Source organism: Sprattus sprattus (genome assembly GCF_963457725.1).
Source record: "Sprattus sprattus genome assembly, chromosome: 3".
Classification (NCBI taxonomy): Eukaryota; Metazoa; Chordata; class Actinopteri; order Clupeiformes; family Clupeidae; genus Sprattus; species Sprattus sprattus.
The window spans coordinates 41734919-41744698 of NC_137922.1; the positions used below are offsets into that span (position 1 = coordinate 41734919).

Below are 9780 nucleotides of genomic sequence, written 5' to 3' on the forward strand. Positions count from 1 at the left end.
AGAAATGTGGCAGGTCATTGGCCTCAGCCTGACCTGTTATACCTCTAGAAATCGTGCAGAAGAAATCATTACTTTTTTCCCTCATTTTTTTCTTTTTTTCCCACTCCCCTCGGATATGTATAATAAATGAGAATGTGTCGAGTGCTGAAGCTCACCCATTTTCTCCACCATCTGGGTCTGTTTTCTGAAGAGCAGTTTGCAGCAGTCGAGCTCGCGGTCGTACATGCGGATGAGGAGCGGGTATTTTTCATGAGCATCGGCTGTAATCAGAGGCCTTTCCAACAGGCTCCCAAACATATCTAGTACCTGATGATCAATAGAGATATGGTATCACACGCGGAGCCGCCAAGCATTTCTATCTGAGGTAGATCTGCCAGAAAAAAGTCATCCAGTGCCACTGTGCAAAAGATGTATGGGCTGACATCACAATGTCAAGGACTTGCTGTGAAAAAGGCTGTCAGCTATATCTTCACTTCAAGTCATGTGAAATATAACTGACAAAACATCTTATAACAACAACGTGTAGGCTTGTAACCATCCTAACAGACTAACATCCTATCTGGCATGAACGTGACTTTAAGGTAACTGTCCCGTACTAAATAACAGTGACAGCACAGATACCCTCCATTTACCTTAAAGGCATGCTCGAGCCCAGAGGCATCATCAAAGGCCTGGCAGAAGATTGCACCTAGACGGCGATCTGTGTCTTCCACTTTACACTGGAACTCAGTTACATCAATTTCAAACTCCTGTAAGAAAGACATTCAAACGTGAACAGCGGATTTTTTTTGTACTTGGATATACTGCTACAAAGAAGTTAGCTTGATCTAACAATCTCAACACAAAACCCCTCATGCATTATTAATGGTAATAGTAAAACACAGAGGGTAAAGTTCTTTGAAGTGTTTTAACACTCCATTTAGAACTAACCTTGTTGTTGACATCAAGGCAGTCATACGGTTTTTCTATCAAGACTTTGAATCTCTCCATGAACTCCTCATGCAGCCACTGGACCTGCTGGCTCAGGGCTTTCCCCCGGATACCACCAAACTCAATTTTCTCCAGCTTCATCATATCAACAGCGGTCAGCAACAGGTTCTGTGGCAGAATGGAACCATCAGTGACAGACAACTCAGTCGAGGGACTAAAGGTGAGGCAGGAAACATTTAAACAGACCTAATGCACAGGCTACTTCTATTTTATCTGCAGCTACACTAGGTACAAGTCAGTTAGTTATGTACATCATATGGTGTAAAGCTCAATAAAGAGCAAAAATGAAAGGCAAGCTGGAACCCTCCAAATAATTATCTTCAATACTCTGAGGTCATCACTGAATTTTGGAACACGATGATATTGAAACCAAACAAAGTATAAATTGATTTTGATTTTCCATCAACTTCATTTCACTCCACTTGTCTGAGGTCTTTGAAAAAAACTAAATAGATATAAACTGCAGCATGAAATTCATCTGAAGTGCACAGAGCGGAGCGATAATTCACAGAGTACATGATGGGAAATCTAACCAGCTATAATTTCCCCCCTGGATAGTGCCTTTTACTGCCTTGCCTCAATGGTCTTCAATCTGTCAATGAAGCGATCCAGTCCACCGAACACCATGATGGGGAGAAAGTCCCATGGCTTAACCTCCTTCCCATCTCTCTGATACTGACGGAGGTTGCTCCTCCGATCCTCGAAGGTCTGCTTGAAGTGGAGCAGAATATCCAGGGTGGTCTGGGCACGAGCTAGGCTCTCCACCACATCTCCTTTCAGAATGTCCTCAGGGTTCAAGTAGCTTCGGGCCTGTAAGTAAAGGATGACTCTTATGTACAGTGGCTTTGCAATGTTTTTAAAATATATTGACGCTTTATACAGACAAAGTTATCAAAAGCAGTAATAACCCATTTTGAAAAGTAGAATCATAATGATTTAGTGCCGAGTTTCTGGAAAATGTATAAATGAAAAAAGACTGTCCAAATCCAATCAGCACTCTACCAATACGCCTTTCCAGTCTTTGAATCAGGTATATACAGTATCCATGTTTGTATCATGCTAGAATATACATAAACCTATGTGATATTTCTGCCTAAGCAATTTCATACAGTAAAACATACACTATAAGGACAAAAGTATTAGTATTCATTCTGTAGAGCATTTATAAGGTCAGGCACTGATGTTGGATAAATGCTCTACAGAATGCGTGGGCACTGCAGCAATTCCCAACAGAAACCCTCCAAAATCTTGTGAAAGCCTTCCAAGAAGAGTGGAAGCTGTTAAACCTGCAAAAGGGGGGACCAACTCCATATTCAAATAGTTGTATCTGAATAAAATGTCAATACACTCCCTGTCGGTGTAATGGTCAAGCGTCAGAACGCTTTTGTCCATATAGTGTATATGGGAATGTAGAGATAACTTAATTAAATCCATCTGAAGTCACACCTGCTGAATGAGAAGGTTACATGTCTCCTGCAGCAGAACAATGACCCTGGCCGGCGTGTTGTAATACTGAGAGTTTGCCCAGACGAGGCACACGGTGTGCATTAATGGCGCGATCTGACATTTGATTTCGTTGAAGTCCACATTCCCAATGTCCTCGAAAAGACGCTGAAGTGGCTTAAGGTGGATGTTGATGTCTCTAGCCTCCTCTAGTGCTGAAATGTGCAAAAAATGGTATGGCATCATTAATAACTTGTTTTGTATCTTTAACTAGAACGACACAAAGCTTTTGGGATATGAACGTGGTAAGAAAAATAAATGTGTGTGAAACATTTACCTGTAGTAACATCTTGAAACATGTTTTTGAATGCAGGATAGTAGCTGCTCTCCATGCTGTCCAGGAGCTCCACCATTTTAGCCACTTTAGACGATTTAAACTGGCTCTGAATGCATTCCAGGTCAGCATATCTAGACAAATAAACATCACGCTGTAAATAATACATTCTCGTGACCCAATTTCTAAACTACGCACATAAAAAGCTACTGTAAAAAAACAGGAGGTCTCAAATTAATAACTATGCATTCAAATATGTCTTCAAGGCAAAGTCTGTAATTCTGGGGGAAGGCTGTTGATATTTGAGCTCAACAGACAATCAAATTACACTCCTTGCCTGCCATGCTCCTGAAACAACTTGTGATAGAGATTATTTCCAAACACTGTTAATGACTTAAGAATATAATAATCAAGTGACTTGTTTGAATATATTCCTGTGAATTATGTGCTTATGAAAGCAGGAGCATGGCTTTTCTCTCTGTGTGTGTAACTAGAATATTAGGTGCCACTAAGTCTGCATATGAACAAGAGCATGTTTAGACCAGAGGAGATAAGAAAGGAACTGTGCTTCTTCCGACCTTGTGCAAAACTGCCATCCTTGCAAGACAGGGAGCCTCGGACGTGAGAAATCCACCACGTGATCATCCCTGCACAAAGCTAAACTTCTGACTATATAAACTTTGTGCGAAGAGTTTATCAGGGCTTCACTGTCAGCCTCGGCTGGAAGGGGAGCCCAATTGCAATTGTTGTTGTTTGTCTGTCTAATAAATATACTTTCATGCAGCTCCGGAGTCCTGAACTAACTAGGGTGATTTTTCACCTATCAACTTGGTAATTGGCTTTAATAGTCATAGCTAAATGACGACGGTCCAAGCAATAATGTTTCCATTTACAGAGCCGGGACTGGGTAAGAACACCTACAGTGCACACCCAGAAGGACCCGCTAGAAGACTGTGAGGGGCAAATCACAAAATTGTATCCAAAGTCCATTGGATAAGAATAAGTGGACGGCATCTGTAATATAAAGTCTTAAGGTGATACAGACAACACAATGCTTTCATACCTGTTCCTCCAGAACAGGAGCTCCTCGTGAGGAGTAGGGTGTTTGCCCTCCTGTAAGGGCTCAGAGGAGTCCCTCTTGAGCACCTCCCGAATCTGGTGGCTCCACTCGATCACAACAGTCTCTATGGAATGGATGACGCCCTTATCCACCCTGCTCCCCCTGGCACAGAGACGGTCAACACCATTTTCATACAAAGCCTACTGTTAATTAAACAATTGCAGATTGAAAAGAAGACTGAATGCATGCACTTACAGTGAATACTGTCACAATAAATACAGTTGAACTTATGCTTTAACTGTTATATATGATTTATTTGTATACGTTTATTATAGATATATATATATTGATGTACTTTTATATAATATGTATTTATTTAGTTATTTTTACCTCTTGTCACGCTCTAGAACAGCCTGCTCTACTCTTTCAGAGCCCAGTGGTAAGGGGAGGAGTGTTTTCCCTTTTACTTGACCTGCCACTACAAACACATTGTTCTTCAGGGAATGTATGTGTCGCATTATATCTTCGGAGACAACATGAGGCCACTGGTAGTGGTTCCTGCTGTTGGACAGCACTGGAACAACAATCTGAAAGGAAAGCAAAGAGACAGCTGTAGGGTCACCATAAAATGTGTTTTCTTCCCATGCTACTCTAGTTTTACCCATGCCTGAGTAGCTACTATGCCAAGCACATTCACTTTAATTACAGGGTTATTGTAGTTTGTAGTTATTGCTGTTTGAACCAATTCTGCTGGAATAGTCAGTGGTGTAGTCCAGGCTATACGCAGGTATACGGAGAATACCCACTTATTTTTCAGTCAGCATTGATACCCACCTCTCAACGCAGGGCGTTTATCCTGTTCTGTATGGGCTGCTTAAAAGAAATAAGAGTATACCCACTTCTCCAGGGACCACTACACCACTGGGAATGGTGAAAAGGATAGTATCTGCAATATCCCTGTGTATTCCCTGTGTATTTATCTCTGTCTCTTGATTCTTTGTTTTGGTTCTTTAAGGGATTTGTTTACATTTTCTCGGGTTGGATAATGTGAGCAAACAGGATGAAACGGTTGTGCAAACAACATGACAGGAGAACACTTGAATATTAAAACTCTTCATCATGCGTTTAGATTCACATGTGCATGTACCAGCAATTGCACAAAGAAAACATTTACATTCAACTGCTATAATGCCAGTGTTTAGCAGATTGTGGACATTGCTGTTTCTATGATTTTTGGACAGAAGCCAACATGGACAGTCAAAACTGGCTCGCCAACGCCACCCAGCATGCAAGCCGTACAACTGTAACCATGGCATCAGTCAACTAAGGTGCGCGCATTGCTTAACAAACTTTGCCTCACGTGATTTGTCCCAAGTTGTTCATTTAGCAGGCTATGTATAGGATTTGTACACTGCGTATGCATATTTATTAGTTGTGCAGAGATTTATCTGTGGCCTCTAGTTGTGTACCACAGCCACAGGCACAGGTAATATTTTTGGTGCATTCTTTAATTGTCAACTTACTTCTTCAACCAGCGCAGAGAATTGTTCAAGTGGAACATAAGACAAGTCCCCGTAGAATAAATGACTCTTCATTATGTCAACAGTAAGAGCACTTTTGCTCCGTTTCACAAAGTAAACCGCTTTGTTTTTTGCAGTCGATGGGAAGCTTACACTTGGCACCAATTGTCCAGCTGCATTCAGGGAAACGACAAGTGTAGTGGTTTCCGATTTATCCAAGAAGTCCTGTATTACTTGTTTCTGCTCATCAACTGAAATGCATCTTTGCCATCTATCGCCTTTAAGCTTTAGAGTTTTTAACACATAGTCCTCTATGAAATCGTATCTTTTATCAGCTTCCGGCCGGTCGTCCTCCATGATTGAGAAGAAGTCTCAGCACTATCCAGTGTCCGGCGTGGTAGTGAGAGTTTGCTGGTTGCTCCTTGGCACCATAGTAACACTGTTTGCATTAATGAGCCTGCGGTTGCTCCGGGACACAGTTGCAAGATTTTTTTTTATAGTTGAACCCATTTGTGCCATCCCGCACAGATGGATGGGTCAAACACATGTTTGCGAATGTATTAAGTGCAGTCTTGACAGGGTTGTTTTCGTGTAATCACTATCTAAATAGGCCTTTTGCTCAAATTCGGATAGACACACGATCCAAGAAACACTGTGGTGAATCTACAGGATGACATTACGTCGTATGCCAAGAGTCTTTAGGCCAGTAGAAAGTTTGCACACACGAATGCAAATTAGCGATTAGAAAAAGTTTAATTTTAAATATTGAGAAATGATGTGCTCAATTGTGTGTTGTTTGCTCTTTTGCCCATGAGGTGGCGCCTATATAATAGGCTTCATTCTGGCGTCTGCTTAGATATCGCTATCTTTAGACCCATCTCATATACATTTTGATATAAAAAGAGAATTACATCAAAGTCTATTTAGTCTTCTTTCGATGTATAACACTATCGGCCAAACATTAAAATCACAGTATTCTCTGACAGTTCTCCAAGATTATCTTTGTAGTGAAAAAGTCAGGCTAAGATTTTTGTCTATAAATCACGACAATGGCGAGTCGAGTGACTTCCCAAACTGTATAATCTGTGGCATAACATGCAATGTTTGCCTTGTCCTCTTTTGTTCCAATTCAAAGGAAAAAAGTGACCCTTGGCAAACCGCAGAAGGCCAGCGTGCGAGAGAGTGTCAACCAAGAAAGCTTAGGTCTCTATCCCCTTTGAAGATTAGCATGACAGACCAAAGGCAACAAACGGGCCGGTCTTTCCATTTCGGAATCAAAGACACTCCCCGGTAGTGATAGGGGTAGGCCTATGCTGTTGGTAACTGCGTGCAGGGTGGCTATCCAAAAGTTAATGTTTGTGTGCTGATGCCTCAATGTCTACGCAAGTGTGTTTTATAATGACCCAACCGGTTAGTTAAGACAGGCTTATATTACACATTTTAAGACGTGTCAACGTATGACTTCAACTATATTGCTTATAGTTTTCGATAGGATGATCAGACAAAGGTTTAAAGCTCTGTATTTGCAAAGACTGCAGTTTGCCGGGAAATAAATGGAAATATTTCCTATCAAGCTCTCCCACCCACAAGCGGCAGAGTTTAAATTAAAACTGGGCTCCCACTCCTCACATAAAGCGTAATGCTGCGCTGATACTTGGGACAACATAAATTGATCAGCTTGGTGTTGCATTCTTCAGGACCACACAGCTATCAAAACAACTGGAACCAACCAACCTGCCAGCTCTGGCCTTATTCAGCTCCAGAAGGCAGCTGCAGCCCTCAAAACCACATAAAGTGGTTCCAAACATCTGCTCCTCTGTTTTGACTTGCCACATTCATACTCTGTGGAAATTACAAGAGAGAGAGCAAGAGGGAGAGATAGAGAGAAGAATGGCAAGATGTTAACAGAGAAATGACCACAAACGAAAGCTAATTGCTCTCGTGATTAGTTGGATGATGAGAGGGGTGCACGTGGTGCAGCGATGGAGTCCCACTCATGTCGAGTCGTAAAATATCACGAATGGGGTAAAGTATTTATGAGGGCATTAACATTCTTCTATTTACTATCAGTGATATACAACATTTTGGTGGTCTTTTCTCTGTTTCCTTTTCAATCATTGCTTTCAGATGTGCTGTAATGTTTTAATGAGGAAACAGAGGTGTGTAGCGTAACTATATCCACATTGCCAACTAAATATAGGTCGTGGAAGGCTTAGAAGTGAGACACATCCTGACTCTTCCGCGTTTCATTGCTTCTACCTTTCATGGTCCATTTACCTTTTAAAAACTTTAGCTTCAAAGAAGCCTATTTTTAATTTTCTGTTTACAAAAATAAACAATTGTCCCTACGGCCTTGCCCTCCTCTCTCACTTTTTTCTTAGCATACAATGTTTCTCAGCAAACACAAGCAGATGTTCAATGGACCTCATGAATTAAATATGAAATCTGCATTTGTTTTGAATTAAGGACGACTTCTTCAAACCAAGTGCGTGTGTTTGCGTTTATTCTTTGGGCACGTGTCTCTCCTGGTCCTGTCAGCTGCGCATTTCATCGCTTTATCAAAGTCTGTCATGTTCGAGATTATGAGCAGCCATGCATATTCATTAGAACAGCCTCTCGGAATACAAACCAGACTTCTTTCTCTGTTCGCCATTTGGAAGCATTTTGTTTCAATCTAAGCATATCATCTATTAATTCATCAGCCACATTTCAAGATGCAAACCCTATCTTGGAAAAGGTGCTGATGAGAGTATAATGTAAAAGGTCCACCTGTCCCAAGTTAGAACGCACACACATCATCAGCAAGAGACAGTTACGTGAGCCACTCAAATGAAAGATTATTATAGTGAAGCATTCATTGAAGTACTACTTGTAGCCAAAGGAGGGCGCTCACACAACATTAACACACGTTCACACACTTATATCCAGTACCCAAATGGTTTGGCATTTAATATGAGCAGCCTGTGAGGATAAGGATAAAAATTAAATCTCTTGTCTGCGTCTTTCTAGGTTTCAGTTTTGGCACTTTACAGTCAGACTTGCACTTTACAGACTTTACACTTTAGTGTCAGAAAGAATGGCAGTTAAAGACATGATTTCAGAGCACACAGCTGCCTTATTTGCATTGAATGGCTCTCCATAGATTTGAGTGTATGGAGGTGACAATTGATGTTTCCTCCCAGGGGCTCTAGCTGTTGTTCTACCCACTCAGACTACACCCCCGTCCTCATCCAAAGAAATCCTTGTCATGAAACCTATTTCCTGTACCACTACATCATCAGCTCAATTCAATTCAAGCGTCTTTATTGGCATGACGATAATGATGATGGTGATGATACTTATGTCAGATGAGTCTGAATGTTTTCCCCCCATCCCAGCAGCTCCATTTGCAGTATCACAAAGAATACAAAAACTAGGACAACAAACAAAGATCCATACATTTAAAAAAAAACACAAATGACATATTCAAGCTCCCTTCAACGTACATTTGTTCTGGGTTTAAATGCCATATTTCATTTTAGGATTGACTGGTGCATGAAAGAATGCTTCTAACCTTATTAAATCAAGGAACCTGGATCTCTGGTTTGATTGAAACCATTTATATTTTCGCGGTTCAGGACATGGTTGGGGCCAGAGACAAGGTTGTTGGCCAGACTAAGTATGTTACTATAGTAGACTGATTCATATAATTTTTTGAGGGTTAGCCTACAATCTTGGGCAGGTTCTGAAATGTTGTAGCATATGGAAAAAGAAGAATGTGTCTACTCGCCCCAAAAGACCTAAATAAATTCTTTGCTTTGTCCTTTTGCAGACAAATTAAGTTTGGTCTTCCAGGATAACAGATGATCTATCATGACACCCAAGTGTTATACACCCATTTATATGATAAAAACCTCCTTGATTTTTTTATGTGTGGATATCAATAGGAACTTCACTAGAGTCAGATGAGTCAAATACAATCTCTGTTTTCTTTGTAATAATCCCAAGAGCATTAATATCACTCCACTTTGTTCACGTCGTGTTGGTGCAACGCTGGGTCACCTGAGTTACTAAACAGAGAAAACGGTATCATCAGAATGTATTGATTTAGTGTATCTGTCAGTATTAAAAGTAAAAAGCATAGCTGAACTCACGCAGCCCCGGGGAGCCCCAACATGGGTCATGATGGCAGATGAGAGGGTTTTGCGCACCTGAGTGATTTCAGTTTTTTATTTCATTTGGCATAGCTAGCAGAAGAGCACCTGGACAGAGCAAAGGCACATTGGCTAAGAGGGACTGGGGTAGCTAGGGTAAATGCCTCTGTGGTCCAGGAGGTCTTTCAGCAGTTTGATTGATGTCTAGCTACAAATGGTAAAACCTCTGGGATTCAAATGAACAATTAATTGGCTGATTAGCTAAACATAATGGGGGTGCCTAACACAACAGCACATTAC

At 41.1% G+C, this 9780-nt stretch overlaps 1 protein-coding gene across 1 annotated transcript in view; it reads right to left on the minus strand.

The window, feature by feature from the left end:
- dnah9 (dynein, axonemal, heavy chain 9) overlaps positions 1–5704 on the minus strand; it is a gene marked incomplete at both ends in the record, with an annotated part of 112113 nt that extends 106409 nt beyond the window's left edge. Inside the window, 9 exons of the mRNA XM_080833769.1 lie at positions 156–306; positions 633–749; positions 931–1098; positions 1567–1800; positions 2437–2648; positions 2771–2901; positions 3831–3989; positions 4218–4414; positions 5351–5704. Of these exons, the coding sequence (XP_080689895.1) occupies positions 156–306; positions 633–749; positions 931–1098; positions 1567–1800; positions 2437–2648; positions 2771–2901; positions 3831–3989; positions 4218–4414; positions 5351–5704 (1723 nt within the window). The remainder of the gene's footprint in view (positions 1–155; positions 307–632; positions 750–930; positions 1099–1566; positions 1801–2436; positions 2649–2770; positions 2902–3830; positions 3990–4217; positions 4415–5350) is intronic.
- Positions 5705–9780: the final 4076 nt, after the last annotated feature.